At 45.8% G+C, this 18,392-nt stretch overlaps 1 protein-coding gene across 1 annotated transcript in view; it reads left to right on the forward strand.

Moving 5' to 3' along the window:
* The first annotated feature begins 2,044 nt into the window (after window positions 1-2,044).
* Window positions 2,045-18,392, forward strand: part of LOC119198564 (E3 SUMO-protein ligase PIAS1-like) — a 31,592-nt gene continuing 15,244 nt past the window's right edge. Inside the window, exons 1-2 of the mRNA XM_037455905.2 lie at window positions 2,045-2,106; window positions 15,587-16,073. Of these exons, the coding sequence (XP_037311802.2) occupies window positions 2,083-2,106; window positions 15,587-16,073 (511 nt within the window). The 5' untranslated portion in view covers window positions 2,045-2,082. The remainder of the gene's footprint in view (window positions 2,107-15,586; window positions 16,074-18,392) is intronic.

Genomic DNA, 18,392 nt, shown 5'->3' on the forward strand with positions numbered 1-18,392 from the left:
AGTCAATTCATTATAAATATTATCTATAAATGTAGTTTTGACACTTAATGCAAAGCAAACACGTGTCTGATACTGTCCCGACTTTATTACTGTTTGATTAAAGAAGTTTGTGTCTTATAAAAACAACACTCTGTCAGAATCTAGAACTTCTAAAGGACTGCAGTGAACTGATGTCTTAAAATCCTCCTTTTCAGTCTCTGGGTTGCACATCAGGAAACCTCTGGATGCTTCACTTCCCATGGTGCATTCTGTTCCACCACCGGTGTTTTAAGCCCTTAAATTTGACACACATGCTTTCTGTTAAAAAGAACTATTGGCTCAACCTGAGGGCTGTCTTTTAATAGCCGCGGCATAACAGCGGTTTCCTCTGCGTCGTGCTGACGGTCATAAGTAAACTGAAATTTAAGATAAAGAAAGAAAAACCTCTGGGGAGCCAATCAAAATGCACTGAAAGTACCTTTTGGAGAACAGAACCATTGCGTGTGCTGATATGAGGTTTTTGATCTCCTGAGCTTTTGTAAGAAGCCCAATACTTCACGCGGTCATGAACTTTTCCCGATGGGCAGCGCAGCTGATTAGAAAAGTTCAGCTTCAATGTTTTCCAAATCACTCCCTTAGATATAATCATGGGGATTATCTTGTAGCCTTCATGAACAGCTGTCTCTACTTTCCTGCCAACTAATCTTGAAGGGTTATGTAAAAAAAAAAAAAAAATGAGGAAAGGTTGTATTTGTAAGTTATAATCATTGCGGTAATAAGATACGGTACAGTTGGAACATTGTTTTCTTTTTCTAAGATTTGAATGATTAAACTAATATACACAAGTTAAGAAAACAGTCGATTCAGCTGATACACGGACACATGATGCTCTGAGAAAATAAATCAAGCTCACGTGTGGGATACTATAACAGACGTTTCTGGGAATATGTCTCTGATCTTTTTTCAGCGGGTCAAAGGTCAGGGTCAACTGAGCAAGCTTAATAACACCTGACTGAAGTTTGAAGCTTGTTCTTTTATTCTTCATAAATAACAGATGAATCACACTGCACACCTTAAGCTATTTCTATTCTTCTGAAAATAGATTTAATGTTTAGCTTTAGACAAAAAGACTTGATGAGCCGTGGGGATGGTTGTGAGAGAGAATGTAACCTGCAGTAAATCGGTGTTTCCAAAAATGTTCAAGATTTTTTCATAATGGAAATGTTTTAGTGTGAAAATGGCATTTGGAAAATAATTAATATTGTATGGATGAAGGAGCAAGACAGAGAGGAAACTAATGAGTCCATTTTCAACACAAGCCTATGACAAATACATTATTTATGTGCATTATTTATATATAGACTTTTTTCCATTACGTCATAAGGAAGATGAGTGGATCTATTGCAATATGTCAGATTTGTTATAATCATCCAGACGGTAGGAATTGATTGCCAGTGGTTTCATAGGCTGGGTGAGATAATAGATTTGTTGTTGTTGGTGACGGATGATTCAACTCACATGCGGACTAATCTGTGCCAGATTTGTGTCCGACTTGGCTCTGTAGGCCCTTTAGTCAGCACTGTCATATGGATTATGAGGCGAGGATGTTGAAGTGTGGCCTTTATAGCACAATTTCATAGGATGGTAAACAAGATAAAGATTAAATACCAGAGATGCTTTCTCGAGTTATACTGTTCATTTTATTTTGTACAAAGCACAGTGGAATTATTTGATCATTTGCTACAGGAGAGGTTCAAAATTATTTCATGGAAGCCTTTTTAATAGAGGGCAGACCGAGAAACATGAGTTTTATAGATAAAAATATTGCATCAACAGTAGTTCAATTTCTGGCCAACAACTGGTTGTTGTCAACAGTTAGTTAGCAATTAAATTAACAAATATGAGTAAATTGGATTATTATTATCAGCACTACCATTGTAATTATTAACCTTTTACTACTAAAAAGAATTCCAAACATTTTTTCCTTCTTTAATTTGCGCCCGTGAACGCCTCCCTCGGGCTGTGTGCGCGCTCACGCAGCAGCTCTGCGCGTCCCAGTCATGTGACAGCACTTCACCACGCATGCGCAAGTAAAAATACAAGATGGCGGAGAGTGCGGAACTGAAGGTAAGGCGCAGCCTGAAATCGTTACAATTTAACGCGTTTAGCGAGCGTCCGTTTGTCAGGTGACACAACGCGTCAGTGAATTTAAGCCTCGGGACGCGGAGACATTGTCGGAATTTTATGTTTGTCGGTCAAAGACATCGGCAACTTAATTGAGGTCCGCGAGCGCGAAAGCTCTAACGGGCATGTTTATGTTGATGTTGAGACGCGCTGGTTTGGCTGGACGGGACCGGGGCGCCTTTCACTTTGTGAAACCCGCCTCCTCGGTGCTGTTTTATCGCGGAACACAGCGGGCTCACCTGCGGGCATCTCAGACGTCTCTCTGCGGGGTGTTTTGATTCACACTTTCGGGAGGAGAACCCCCCTGCAGAGCACTTTGTCGCGCCGGGTCTCCCCCTGCTCGTCCGTGGCTGTGACAGCAGCGCGGACGCGTTGCTTCTCTCCCCGGCGATGAACGATTATAAAGTTGACGCGCCGCCTGACGGAGGCTGAGTCCCAATGTGACGCCACCTGCCCGGTTCGTTTACACACCTGCGTGACGCACTTGACCTGTTGATGCGCGCACAGTAACCGCGTAACGGTGCGCCCCGTTAACGTTAACCGTTATGTCGTCAGAGCGCTTAGGTGCGGAGGAAGGCTTCCGACCCGTTACTCAAATAAAAGAAGCAATACCTAAAAAAAATCCCAAACGAGTTTAATTATTGTTACATTATGCTTGGACCACTAAAGTTCAGTATGAATAATATAAATAAATATTCACTGTGGGAAAAAAAATTAATAGTTAATATCTATGTATACTTTTTAATATTTATGCAACCATTTAAAAATCTACTTTGATGGGATCCATTTCCAGCTGATCCAAGGAGGGTTTTGAGTGTTTTCTTAGACCTTAAGAAGTGGTAATGTTCTCCGCGCTGAAAGGAACACGCTGTCCTTCACTTCATTACAATCATGCAAAATTGTAGCTGAGATTTGTACTTGAGTAAATGCATTTCTTTTACTTTCAACTTTCCCATCAGTGCCCCTTGCCTTTGGCATCCCTCTGTTGGCTCTGTAGCTGCATTGACACAATGTTTTCTATTTACCTTCATAAAGCAGAGATGGAACATATCTAGCGGTTATTGATCAGAGTCTTTAGCTATTTTTAGACCCACTGTGTTTCCACTGGATCTATAAGCTCCTTTGTGCCAGCTGCGGTTCTTGCTGTTACACGGACTGTAGTGAAGCGACACCCTCTGCGTCCTTTTGAAAGACCAGATGTGGTCCTCCTGCAGTTAACTAAAGACTTCCCTTATTAATGAAAGTGGAGTCCTCTGAGGAGAGATGGTTACAGCGTCTTCTGCGGCTCACTTTCATCTTGTAAGCTAAATATTTGGGGGTAGGCTGACAATTATTCCCAGTGTCTGTTAATCAATAACAATTCACTTAAAATGGTTTACACATGACTTTCTTTTTGACCCAACAGTCAGAAATTCATAGAGGTTTTTAGTTTCATAGATTCATTCTTTTTTCCATAAACTGAGTTTAAGAAACAAACATCACGTGTTTCCAGATCCTGAAGTGATGCCTTCAAATAGTTCTGTGTTGTCCACCTGTCCAAGACCTTCAAGCCAAGAAAATCTGCAAATTCCCAGATACTAGAGGATCAAACCAAAAAAATCGTTACCATCTTTTCAGAATGTAGAACACATAGTCCATAAACACCATTTATAATTTGTCTTATTATATGTCAACCAAGGTTGACGTCTTGAACTTGGTTTATCTTACAAACCAAAGAAATTCAGTTAGTAAATAGTCACAGCTGAGAGGCTAAAACGATGTTTCGATTTTGATTTAAAAGTTTTGAGTCTGATTTGGACTCATTGTTTCACTTGTGATTAGCTGCGTGGGGAACAATCTTTTTGGGCTGATGGATGACATTTTGGATGTAAAATTAAATTAACATTAATTCATTCATATTTTTTTTTTCTTCAAATTCTGACATCAAACAAGCTCTCCTTTTATTGTCATAATACACCTGCAGGCTTATGTGAGCTTATGACCCGTTTTATCTGAGAAACACTTGATTGACCTTCAGCTGTCGCTCGGTGCAGCAGAGGACGTCATCATCATCATCATCATCATCGACCCGGGAGTTTGTCCACCTGCTCGTCCCGTGTTGGGCCTGATATTGGCCGTACTGCTTCCACACTGGTTCTGAAGTTGCGATCGGACTGGTTTCCCTCCCAATTTGATCACTCCTCATGGTTCGTCAGTTTAGCTTATACTCCAGATCGATGCATAAATCTGCCAGCTGCGTCTTAGCCAAAACCTGTGCGCGTGGAAGCCTCTGATGTTGCCCCCCCCCCCTCCCTCCCCACTCCTTTCAAATGTTCCATCGCATTTTGTTTCACCGGAGTCTCGATCCGCCTGAGCTTCTTTGAACTGTCTCCTCTCTTCTCTCTCGCTGCAGCAGCAACCTGGCAATACAAATAAGTGTCTGTGCGCTGGCGGCTTATAGGTGGAGACAGTCTATTTGTAGAGCCTGTGGCGAGGTTAATCCCTAATGATACAGGCCGTCGTCTCTGCTCCCCCTGCAGCCCTTCAACACCTGCCCGCTGCTCCGTTTTGTCGTCGTTGTTGTCGTCGTCACTGCGGCTGCAGCTGATTTTCTTTCCAGTTTAAAGAGAATCGGACGTCGCGCGAGTGACTGATAATGCTGACGACTGTCGTTGTGACTTCAAAACTGAGTCGCCGTGATTTGAGACTTGAGATTTGGCGGCGTTCCGGAGGTGTCGGAGCTCCGTGGCGTTGAGCCCACCGATAAAGATGCTAAACGTTCTCTCACGCTGCTATTCGCCCGGGTCACATGGCCGCTGGGTATTTTTGCCCTGTGGAGCCACGTCGTGTCCGCAGCCCCCCGACTTCTGCTGGGCTTCGGCGAGATTGGAGCTCTTTCTTTTTTCTTTTTTTTTCTCTCTTAACTCCTGTGGCGATTTTGTTACACAGTGCCGTTGCCGTGGAAACATGTCACATTTGAGACAGACATGGGGCAGCAGTAGTTTGAAGCTCGACTGTGCTTCCGAACCGGAGGAAGAAAGAAGGGCCTTTCAGCGGCCGTGGTGCTGGTTGGTGTTATCGGAGAGGCTTTTATTGTGAATCCAGGGGGATGAATTCATCACGTTTCTTTATCCTTCTGCAGTGTGTTTTTCAGACCCTCAGCTCAAATCCCATGAATACCAATAGCTCTTTTGTTTTTCTTGACCCATAACTCACTTATATATATACATTTTTGGATGACACGCATCAGTTTTTGCTGCCATTTTGAAAATAATGTATTTCGTGCGCAGTCTGCAGCAGTATGTTTGACTTTGTGTATTTTGGGATGTTTGTCTGATGGTAACAGTCTCAAGGAAACAAAGGGGAGGTGCCGTATTATTTTGTTCAATAAATAAAATGTATTTGTCAGCGTGCGATATAAACTTGTTTCTTATGTTTGGAGTCCAAAGTGAACATTAAACAACACATCTCACATCACACAACAACAACATCTGCAGCCCCACCGAACATTATGCTGAGTGGTGCACAGTTAGCTTAAAGGGTTAATAGTTAATAATGGACGTGAGCGTAGGCCGGGCCCTCGCCGGCGACCTGTGACCTGAGGGAGGGCGGCTTAAGACACGGATTCACCAAACACTCTTTATTCTCCTGGAAGGGATCCGCTGACGGCAGAAAATCCCTCTGCCTTTCCAAACAAACAGCTTTGCGTGTTCTTCGCTTTTGGATAAAATCCACATTAATGTCGTGGTGCTCTTGGAAAAGATGGTGGTTTATTCTGCAATCAGTACTTTGGAGTGTTTTCATGCAATAAACATTATCAGCTTTGTGTGATAGGAACCAAACTAAACTTTACAATAGTGCTTGTGATGATAATGGATAGATGTTTTAGGATTGTGCTTTTTTATTTTCTTTGGTAAGTTTGGTGTGTGCAGTGACCCTCATTAAAGCTTGGGACTAAACCCCATTAAAGCTCAGGACTAAACTCAGAAAAGCTCAGGACTAGACACCATTGAAGTTCAGGACTAGACGCCACTAAAGCTCAGGACTAGACGCCACTAAAGCTCAGGACTAGACACCATTGAAGTTCAGGACTAGACGCCACTAAAGCTCAGGACTAGACGCCACTAAAGCTCAGGACTAGACACCATTAAAGCTCAAGACTAGATGCCAGTAAAGCTCAGGACTAGAACCCATTAAAGCTCAGAACTAGACGGCAGTAAAGCTCAGGACTAGACGCCATTAAAGCTCAAGACTAGACGCCAGTAAAGCTCAGGACTAGACACCATTGAAGTTCAGGACTAGACGCCACTAAAGCTCAGGACTAGACGCCACTAAAGCTCAGGACTAGACACCATTAAAGCTCAAGACTAGATGCCAGTAAAGCTCAGGACTAGAACCCATTAAAGCTCAGGACTAGACGCCACTAAAGCTCAGGACTAGACGCCAGTAAAGCTCAAGGCTAGATGCCAGTAAAGCTCAGGACTAGAACCCATTAAAGCTCAGGACTAGACGCCAGTAAAGCTCAGGACTAGACACCATTAAAGCTCAAGACTAGATGCCAGTAAAGCTCAGGACTAGAACCCATTAAAGCTCAGAACTAGACGGCAGTAAAGCTCAGGACTAGACGCCATTAAAGCTCAAGACTAGACGCCAGTAAAGCTCAGGACTAGACACCATTGAAGTTCAGGACTAGACGCCACTAAAGCTCAGGACTAGACGCCACTAAAGCTCAGGACTAGACACCATTAAAGCTCAAGACTAGATGCCAGTAAAGCTCAGGACTAGAACCCATTAAAGCTCAAGACTAGATGCCAGTAAAGCTCAGGACTAGAACCCATTAAAGCTCAGGACTAGACGCCACTAAAGCTCAAGACTAGATGCCAGTAAAGCTCAAGACTAGATGCCAGTAAAGCTCAGGACTAGAACCCATTAAAGCTCAGGACTAGACGCCAGTAAAGCTCAGGACAAGACACCATTAAAGCTCAAGACTAGATGCCAGTAAAGCTCAGGACTAGAACCCATTAAAGCTCAGGACTAGACGCCAGTAAAGCTCAGGACTAGACGCCATTAAAGCTCAAGACTAGACGCCAGGAAAGCTCAGGACTAGACACCATTAAAGCTCAAGACTAGATGCCAGTAAAGCTCAGGACTAGAACCCATTAAAGCTCAGGACTAGACGCCATTAAAGCTCAAGACTAGATGCCAGTAAAGCTCAGGACTAGAACCCATTAAAGCTCAGGACTAGAACTCTGCTCTTAACCCGAACACGTTGGCTTCACGGCCTGCAGACGGGCTGCGACCCCCCCTCGTCTCCGTGCAGGATCAAACGGGTGCATTTCTTCCTCCGCTTTGTCATCTTCCCACCTCGCCAGCGCAGAGCGGTTCGAGTGTCTAATGTCCGTTCCTGACTTTGTGAGCTCACTGGTACTCTTAACAGGTGCCCCCGGGTGCCGATGGCAAGAGAAAACCCTCCTGAACTCTTGATCCACAGTGCGCACCGTGATTTTTGATACCACGGAGGGAGAGAGAGAGAAAAAAAAGCAACAACAGGCAACAACAGGCAACAACAGGCGGAGGTATTTCAGAGTTTAGCCTGAGTTAGAGTAGCTGGAAGTCTAAGAGGTGGGGGGAGGGGAGGACAGAGAAGGGAGGAGGCTGGGGAGGGAGTTGGCACTCACAACAGACTCCTCTCACCGAGAGTGGGCGCTTTATATAATGGCCAGGTAGTGTTCAACACCCCCCCCCCGCCCCCCGCCCGCCTACCAACCCCTCCCGAATGTGCCTACACAACCTCCGCACACCCACCCACCCACCCACACACACACACAAGTACACAAATCCTGCAGAACCTTTGCAGAAAGGGCTTGGCACACCATTATTAGCCTCACCATCTCCGAGTCTCCTGGGCCTCAAAGGAACTGCATTAGTGTCCAGCCCCTCGTGACCGAGTGCAGCACACACATTTATCCTTTTCTTTAAGGCTCCGCTTGGAGGGAACAATGCCGGTTGCCTGAAGCCCGTCACTTTGTGTATCGGCCAGCATTGCCCTTTTATAGTTTTCTTCGTGGCTCCATATGCAGCGAGGAGTGAATAGAACATGATAAACATTATGATGTCCCACCGAAGGCTCGATCACGCCAGGGTTTGCTTTCCACCTCAAAAGCTTCTTGTCATGCAAACTGCAGCAAGTAAACACCCGAGTTACCAAATGCCAACAACTTTCTTCTCTGAACAACATATTTTAAGTAATGGAGAAGTGGGCGACCTCGGATCATCATTCCGAATCATCATCTGTCACCTCCTGGCACAGCTGGATTGTTAGTCCTGGCACAGCTGGATTGTTAGTCCTGGCACAGCTGGATTGTTAGTCCGGTCTCCTCCCGTCTTACGCGTCGGTCTCACACGTTGACTGTAATTATTAGCTTTACAGATCGTTGTGTTTCTTTGACCGAGTTCGTTGTGGGTGGTGAGTCAGTCATAACCACCGAGTGAGGTAAGAAGGCCGCCACCTTTCTGAATGTTGAATCGTGACGTAGCCGAAGGCTGCGAGTTGGACACAGAATCAAGGTTTGGAAAATATTCATGATCCACTGTATGGCCTGGGGCATTTTGGGAGGGCGCGGGGGGGAGGGGGGGGGCTTGCCTAAATTTGTCTTCCTATGCCGTACAACCTGTACTTAGACTTTTCCCATCTCAGCAAAGGTAAAAGAAAAAGACATAAAAAAAGGGAAAGTTTCGAGCAACTTGAGCAGATTTATTCAAACGCAAGCAGATGGTGTCCTTGCATGATAACCACATGACGGAATTTAAGGTATTTTCAGACGTGCGTGTGCGAGGGTGTGTGCGTCGAGTGTGTGGGTTCTGGTGCATTGTGTGTGTTTGTAAAAGATGTTCTTTGTGTCTGTGAACCCGCTCCCTGATTAGATCAGTTAAGATAAACACACCAATAAAAGCACTATGGACCCTTTTCATTGTAGATGTTTTGACATTTCACTGTTGGAAGGAGTAAACACACCGCAGGGGGCTTTTTTTCTGGTTTTGTTTTTTACCTAAAGATTTGCTTCGTTAATGTCAGCGAGGGGCGGGGGCAGAAATAATGTTGATCTTCAATGTGATCGTGTGTGTGTGTGTGTGCGTGTGTGTGTGTGTGTGTGTGTGTGTGTGATAAGAGATCAGACAAAGTAAAAGTCTTTAGTTAATTTCATGCTTAGACAATGTTAGGAGACAGACATTTGGAGCCTTTTTAAAGCTTTTATCAAATTCAATGTTTGATAGAAGTGAACAATGACTGCACAGGTTTATTTCTCTAAAGAAAGATTCCATTTTCAAGGAGAATGAAGAGTAAAGTAGAAGCTCAAGATCTATCATCATCACCACCAGGATGGACCGAAAAAAACACCATTCTCTGGTTTCAGCTTCTCAAATGATGAGGATTCTCTCTGCTCTAGTTTTGTGTGATTGTAGAGCGGACATGTTCTACGTGCGTTGGTGTTGATCAGACAAAACAAGAACATCCCAAACCCTTTTAGTGATTATTTTTGGACCCTGAAGGTCTTTTGGTTCGAGTCGCAACGACGAAGTACTAGTGTTTTATTAACAAACTGTTCGCCTCACTGAGCTGAAGTCTTTAACGTTGCTTTACTTCTTAAAAAAAGCGAAACCGACCTAAATGTACTGAAATAATGGAATCTCACAAACCGATCGGCATGTTCAACCTGATGCATCCTACTGTTTGAGTCGGCATCGGACGGATATCTGGTTGACGGCGCGCCGGCTGGTTTCTTCTCCATGGCAACGGCGGAAGAGGCTCATGGGTGCCTCGCATGCAGTAACGTCGCCAGTCACACCAAACGGACGGCAGAACCCGGAGCTGATGGAGAATTTAATTTGGTTCGGAGGCTCAGCTGCTTTCTCTCCGTCCCCCATCCCCCTCCGCTTTCGTCCCTCCCATCAATCATCCTCGACAGCTCCGGACAAAGCAAAATGATCGCCCCCACGCGCCACCTCATCCCCGGCCTGACGAGAACCATCCACCAAACGCACTGAGACAGATGAGACCGCGGGCGCCATCATTTAAGGCGAGCCCGAGACGATGTCCGCAGGCTGGTTGTGATTAAAAACACACCAAAAATTAAAGATGAAATAGCACCGCAACGCCACGGTTTCTCCCACGTAAAGATTCATCTTTAGATTCACGTCTCTGCATGGAGGCCGTACTGATTTTTTATTTTTTTTCCCAAATACCTCACAGTGATCAGGGATTGTTGGTTTGGAATGTGACCCAACAATGTGATTTTTGAATAAGTTTTGAGGAGGACCACTGAGCATCCTCATGACAGCGGAGGCAACGGGCAGTTTTTTTTCCCCTCCGATTCCATCTGTTCGGGCTTGGCTCCAAACGTTCTGGGTTCAAGTTGGTTAGTTTTCTTTTTTGGGGGGGGGGTAAATTCAACATTTGGAGCTGCAAAGCCTTCACAGCTCACGGTCATTTCTTCTGCCGGGCCCACGATTACCAGAATCAATCATTAATTGCACACACCTTGAAACGTTTGATGGATATTGATATTGATGGATAATGAAACCTACGGATATATTTGAGTGATTACCTGGTTTAAGTGCTCGCTCGCAGTGTAAATGACTCACGAGTGGTAAACTCCACCTGGATGTTTGCACAGGTCAATCAGCGGGGACTTTTTGGCCGACGCAAAGCAGAAACCCGGTGGTAGAAGTAGATAAAATGACCCGAGTTCCCCCGAGAGGTTGCAGGATATGATGAGGAGCAACGCAGCTGAGGCACAAAATGTAGAATTAGGTGTATACGGTTAAAGAGTACATCAAAATAAGTTTGAGACTGGAAGCCATGTGTTGTTTTTGAGTGGAGATGCAGGCTTTAATGACTTTACAAGCATGCAAAGTGTGACATGTTGATTTGATGATAGCATGGCAGTTTCGCCTTAACCCCAGTCCCGATGCTGGGACCATTCTTTGCAAAGCTCCAGTGGTTCCTGTCATCATTCTGGGTAGTTGTGGGTTTCGGTCTTAGCGTCCTGCGTTGGTCGGTGTTGTTTCGCTGGCCGCTCCAGTCCGTCAAGAACATCATTGTGTCGGAAACATCTTTTCTTTGGAAACCAAAATGTCACAGGCTGGTAAATTTAAGGCAGGAACTTGCTCTTTTAAAGCCACACACTGGTCTGCATGCTGTGTGTGTGTGTGTGTGTGTGTGTGTGTGTGTGTGTGTGTGTGTGTACCACCATCTATTCCCTTTGTGTTGCATCTCTCCCTCTTTCACCCTCCTTCCTTTTGTTGCAGCTTCCCTTTTTCCACATACATGTCAAGTTGTTTCAGCAGAACAACACAATAGAGCACATTCGCACACAGATACGCTTTGTTTCAACCCGACTTTTCACTGCAGTCCAATCGGTGACGGGGAGATTTGTGTGTGAATTAAGCCAAAGGGTGCATTTAAAGTAATTCATTTCAGATGATTTCCCTTTTATGTCTTTGGAGGATCAGTAAGTAAGTTGCTTCACTGCGGCAATTACTTCACTGAGGGTTACAGCTGCATAGTTCCCCCAAATTATGAGAAGGAAATGAGGGCTCATTCTGCTGGTATTAAAAAAAAAAAAAATCATTCATTGTCATTTTTAAGCAATTCCGTGTGTGGATTTGCAGCTTTTCTTTGTCTTGTATGACTTTAAACTGAATATCTCGTCGGTTTGAACTGTTAAGCTGCAACTCTTCTCCCTCACAGTGGCTGGCCGGGTGATTGGATAGCTTCCGAAACCTCCTCCACCACCCCCCCCCCCCCCCCCCCCCCCTCCTGCCTATCCTCTTCCTCCTCCACATTCTCCTCCTCCTCTTCCTCCTCCACATTCTGCTCTTCCTCGTCCTCGTCCTCCTGATGACCAGGAAGATGGAGGGGAAGGGGATTGTTCTGCAGAAGAGAGGAGACAGTGAGAGCTGTTGATGGGTCTCTCCTCCCCCCGTTACACTGTTTTCCCGTTTCACTTTTCCTTTTTTTAAGCCACAAGAATTTTACACATCGACAGTGTGCTGAAAATGTGTGTGTGTGTGTCACGTTTATTTGAGCCAGCGTTTCTGTGTATTTGTCGCTCTTTAGTGTGTTTGCTTTGTATAGAGAGAGGGGAGGTGGTGTGTGTGTGTGTGTGTGTGTGTGTGTGTGTGTGTGTGTGTGTGTGTAGGTTTGTGAAATGGTGGGCAGCCAGTCATCGTTTTTTCACACTCTCTCCCCTACAGCATGCATATTTCATGGCACTGGCCGTTTATGTCGCCAGCAGGAGTTTCTGGGCCCAACTAATACGCTGCCTGCGTGCGTGTGTGTGTGTGTGTGTGTGCGCGCACGCACGTGCCCAAGTCTGGGCATACTAAAGCCGCATAGTCTGGAATAGTTTAAATAACCGTTGGCACCAGTATTTGTGAATGTTGCAGCTCCACAGGCGGACAGCTGCTGCCCGCGTGCTGCACCTGTGACGGAGCTCCGCTCTGCACGTAGCCGTCTGTGTTTGACTGATGTGATTTTATTACCGCATTGTGCTTCAGAACCACTTCCTTTCCCCCCCCCCCCCCCCCCCCCCCCCCGCGCCCTCGATTGATGTGGCGTTTTAACGTCGGTTCGTCGTGTCAAAGGACGAGGCCGGGTCTCTGTCCTGGCTGACGAACATGTTTGGATGTTGAATATGTCGCCCGCTTTGTCAGAAACTGTGTGTGTGTGTGTGTGTCTATGCGTATGTGACAGCAGTACACAGGATGCAGTGTTTGGTTTGTAAACAGCAGCCTCGCGAGCCTGTTCAGTGGTCTCAAGTTTCCTTTCAACGCGGAACCCCAACTTTATGTAACAGTCAGTCGATTTGATCCGTGACAATACTGATCGGCGATTCAACGTTGAAGACGTTCAACATACCAAGATCCTTGATTTCTTTTTATTATCCGTCTGAAGGTAACTTGTATTTAGTTCCCCCCTCCCGAGTGGCACTAGAACTTCTCTCCAACAACTCGTCCCCAATTCGGCGAATGTGACCGAATCTGTTCCAATGGCTTCGCTGACTCCGTTATCTTTGAACAGCCTCCTCTGGCTCATGGCTGTGTAACTGTCTGAAGCATAAAACATTTTGCTGATTCAGGGTCAGCGTGGAATAATGACATTCGCTGTAGATTTCGTCACACATGACGACCTGTTGGTTATTCACCTCTCGTGTCTCTAGTTTCGGTGTTTGATTAATGAATCAGGATATGTATTGCCATCCCAAGCCTTCCAGCGGAAAATGTTATGGATGACTTATTATGTATCAAGTGCTGGCGACGTGACTTGAAGCGGATACAGGGTTTTTGCTGCACTTTGGAGACACTGAAAGTGAGATGTGCAACACGTTTTGAGGTTTCAGTTCCTTTCGGGTTATATTTGTGCATGTACAACATGCTCGCAGCAAAGTAGGAGAGCATCAGAGTGAGGTTCGTTTTTATCCTCGTCAACGTTGACAGTAACGTATTGACTTGACAACAAAGTACCAATATCTAAAAAGCCTTTCACCACTACACTGCTAGTGGAGGTTAGCTGTTCGCTAACAAATGAAGAGAAAGCGTAAGGCTATTACGATGTGGCATCGGTGTGCGTAATCGGCTGATTCGCAACTTCAGGTAAAAAACCTGTATGGGAACATCTCGAGCATCGGGGCATCTCTGGGTTTTTGTTTATGAAGTCTGAGAAGTAGATGCTTTAATGTTTGGGCCACAAAAAGAAGCCGACAGCACTCGTATACGCCAGTGCAGCCGCAGAGGAACTGGCCTCGTTATTAAAAAAACAAAAACACACCACCGCACACCCATTGTGTACATAAAAATGATAACTGTACATATAATTCATTAGCCGGAAAGACTAACAGCCCTGTGTGCTTTGTCATTTAAGGGGCGTCTGCTCCCTTTTTTCATCCCTGCTCTGTCATTAAAGGAGATGAGGGGAGGATGTTTGTCCAAGACATTCTCATAAACTACCCTGTCTCTGTGTGTGTGTGTGTGTGTGTGTGTGTGTGTGTGTGTGTGTGTGTGTGTGTGTGTGTGTTTGTTGCAGGACAGCCGGCGTAGATTATGAAGTTGGTTGTTTGTGAAACACCTCCACTGTAACATGAGGAGCTTCTGCTTTGCTCTTCCTAACTTTTTTCGCGTTTGCGTTTGCTCCGTGACTTTTGTTCTGATCAAAGACCCACAGAAACGTACAAAAAAGGATTGGTTTATTAAGTCTGTTTAGGACGTGAAGCCTCAAACACACGGTTATTTGAAACAGCAAAGGGTCTCAATCGCAACTATTTAAATTCAAGACATTGTCTTCCTTTGGCTTCACCGTGAAGGAGTGTTCAATTGTGGTAACATTTTACGGCCGCTAAATGGGCTAAAAATAACATTTCCACTTTTGGATCAATTCGGGTCTCTGTGGTGAGGTTTGTGAAATCAAATGTGTTTGCTTCAGTCACCTGGAGGCTTGGTCAAGGGCACCTTCACCAGTAATTACTGTGCACGTAGTAAGTAAACTGTGTTTCTATGTAAATCAAAGCTGGCCTGTGTCTGTATTTTTTATCTTTTTTTCCGGTGCTGAGCAATGAAATTTCCGCATTTGTTGCAGCGGCTACATGTAATAATGAATTATGGCCTTTGCAGTTTAAACTGGTACAGGAAGTGCTGAGGGTACAACTTACTCTGCTCGTGTTCTAGGATTCTCCTCGACCACAGGAACTCTTTGTCAACAAATCACTTTGTTGATTCCAACATCAAACCATGTGATGATCCGGCTGATGATTTACACATGTAAGACTTGTATGCTGTGCAAAATTATTTTCTGCTGGAAGGGAAACGCTGCTGTGTGTGTGTGTGTGTGTGTGTGTGTGTGTGTGTAGCTTTCCTTCTTCCCCCCCCCCCCCCCTTTTTTTCTTTTTTAAACATCTGTGAGGCAAAGCGCCAGCTGTTCAGCTGTTTGGCGCAGACTTTGGCGTTGCATTAGAGGCGACATGCCGGCAACGAGCCACAGGAAGACCCAGAATATTGATGCACATCGTCCAGGTGCGCGTTTTAATATGCAGCCCGTCCGTTTCTTCTTCCGTGCGCCGGTCAGGCCGACAGTAGCGGGAGGTGCGAGCGCGGCGGCCAGATGTCTTCTTCCACGCGCAGCATCTTAAGCCTCTGCCCCGTGGAGCCACGCTGCATCCAAGCAGAGTAGTAGTCGGCCTCGGGCTCCTCATCAATCTGTGGCTCTCATGGCTTTTCTAAAACCTCTGTTGAAATCAACGCAGACAAAAGGGCAAAAGATTACTCACATTGTTGGATTCACGCTTAGCTGTTTTGGCGTTGTTTCGTTTTTGCATTTCACATTGAAAACAGTAAAGCTGCCACGGTACTCAGCCCCCCCCCCCCCCCCTCTCTCCCTCTCTCCTCGCAGCAAATGGTGATGAGCCTGCGGGTGTCGGAGCTGCAGGTGCTGCTGGGCTACGCCGGGCGCAACAAGCACGGACGGAAGCACGAGCTGCTGACCAAGGCGCTGCACCTGCTGAAGGCCGGCTGCAGCCCCGCCGTGCACATGAAGGTCAAAGAGCTCTACCGCCGCCGCTTCCCCGCCAAGATGGTGTCCCACGCGGAGCTGGCCATGCCCGGCCCGCACCACCCGGCCACGGCCGGCCTGGTCGGCGGAGGGGGCGCCGCGCTGCCCGCCGGCCTGACGCAGCTGGCCTACGAGGGTCACGGCGGCGCGCCGTCGCCCGCCGCCTTGCTGCCCCTCTCCCTGCTCGGCCCCGGGAAGCACGAGCTGACCGGGCTGACGCACCACCTGACCGGCTCGTCCACGCTGCACCCGGTCCACCCGGACGTCAAGCTGCAGAGGCTGCCCTTCTACGACATGCTGGACGAGCTCATCAAGCCGACCAGCCTAGGTGAGGGTCACGTTTAATCGCCCTATATTTGCGCTATATGTCATTATGCCGCAGGGTCAAATTGGTATTTAGACCCGGTTTTAGTATGTAAAAGAATATTATTGTTTATTACTTAGGATTTGGTACTTCAAATAAAGTGTAAATTATGTTTGTCATAGCTTCACCAAGCCAGATGTTTTGACAAACTCTCTCCAAATGTTAGAAAACCTTTTAAAATGGAAGGTTGCACACACACGCACACACACACACACACACACATCTACTTTTCCCGTATGTCTGCTGTCGGTTTCCCCCCCGTCAAACTGCACCCGCAAAGTGTGAAAACGCCGAAAAATAAATAATTCGCTACGGTTGTGGATATTTATGTCAGTGTGACATTCCCATAATAATCATGGCAGCAGTCACAGAAAACATTGACATTTGAGAAGCTCCCTGCCAGAGCCGCTGTGGTGCTGCTAATGTGTGTTACTGCAGACACACAACAAGAGTTCAGAGAGACACGCAGGCCACCGTCGGTTCAGAGGAGGTGTAAAAGAAAATATTTATGAATGTACGATTCATGTAAGAGTTTCCTTCTGGGATTTGCTTGTCTGATACTGATTGTACTCCGCTGTGTGTTTCTGTTAATGAGAGCTTGGGTCTAGTCTTTAGGATTTATGGTACTGCAGTTGTTCAATTTTATGTTCATATACATTATACACCAAAGAATGCACCTTTTTGGTGCTGCATTAAAAAGTCTTGTTTTTCACCAAGTCGCTTGATATTAATATTAAGTCAATTCGATATATTTGTTTTTACGGATTAGTGAAGGAATGTTGAAGTCGCGCCTGATGCTGCATTACTCATTAAATATTGATCCCAGTCTCTTGCCTTATTAGATATGGCTTTAATGTGGATATACTGTAATTATTGTATGTGTGGACTGAGCAACGCCACCGCACAATCCTTATTATCTGCTCCTTTGATTCTACGTATGCAAGACCAACCTTTCCTCGGTGCTGAGCCACACTACTGCAATCACGTGTCGCCAAGTCACATGTTTGTGCCGTACTGCATGACACCATCATGTCTCCGTCAACAAACTCTTGCTTTGTTCCCACGTAGCGACACACATCTGTAACGAGTCCAAACAAGTAGGAGATCACGTTAGAGTTCTTTAATTGGATTTAGTGTCTTGTTTTCATCACTTGATTTGTGATACTGCAGTAGGTCACAGTCGGAAAGGCAAGTTACTCAAATGGTCACTATAACTGCAAGAAAAGCTGAAAGCATCTGAAAACTTTCAGACCAAAACACAACTGCTTCGTGTAAAATAGCTTGTCTGTTGGTGTTAAAGTACGGATATCCAGAATCTTTTATCCAGTCTCCCCTTTAATTCCCTGCTTAGAGATTCTAATCTTTGTCTTTGTCAGATCTGTCATTATATTAAGTGTGCATCCAGCGGCCAGACTGCATTGAGCATAATAACAATCTTTGGGCTCAGGGATATATTGCAAATATATGGAAATGTCTAGATTCTCCAACATTAGCATTTTAATAGAGTAAGAGACCATCTCATGATTAATTTGCCCGCAGACGCATGTACAAACACACTGCCTGCAGCTCTGACATCACACCATCTCTCTCTCCTCTTCCTTTCTCACTCTATCCATTCCCTACACATGTCCCATGCCTCTCGGCCTCCTCCCCTCACCCCCCATTCCGTCTCCCATACGGTGTCCGCGGCCATCATCGGTTCAAATTTGCATGCAAAGTGATGAAATCATATAGACGTGCGCTTGTGCCTGCGGAACACCCCCCCCCCCGCCTTCATTTGACTCCGGAATCTCACATTGGCGTCATTTTCTCTCTCCACAGAAGCACGTCTGCATATACAGTACTTTGAAAACATGTGCGTACTTCCCAATAAATAATGCAGGCTGATCGCATTGTTCTCAGAGAGGGTGATGAATGAGAGGAAAGCTCAGAGTGAGACGGCTCTCAGTGTCTCACCCAGCTGAACACTTTTTTTTTTATTTGCTTCAGAAAATAATTCTATTTATCCCCAATAATAATAATAATAATACAGGGCAGTGATACAAACACTTGATTAATCGTAAGTCGCCCCTCCCGGGCAGATTAGAAGGATCCCCCCCCCCCCCCCCTGCTTTGATACTGCTGAGGTCTGCGCTCTCCTTGATCACAGCCGTCCACGTTCTCTGCTTCTTCTCTGCTTGTTTACTTCTCTGTGATCTTCTGATTACTGCTCTATCCCTCCCTCCCTCTGTCTCTCTCTCTCTCTTTCCCCCCCCATTGTTGTTGCCTCTCCTGTTGCCTCGC

This window comes from Pungitius pungitius, chromosome 4 (assembly GCF_949316345.1).
Source record: "Pungitius pungitius chromosome 4, fPunPun2.1, whole genome shotgun sequence".
In the NCBI taxonomy this organism is placed as follows: Eukaryota; Metazoa; Chordata; class Actinopteri; order Perciformes; family Gasterosteidae; genus Pungitius; species Pungitius pungitius.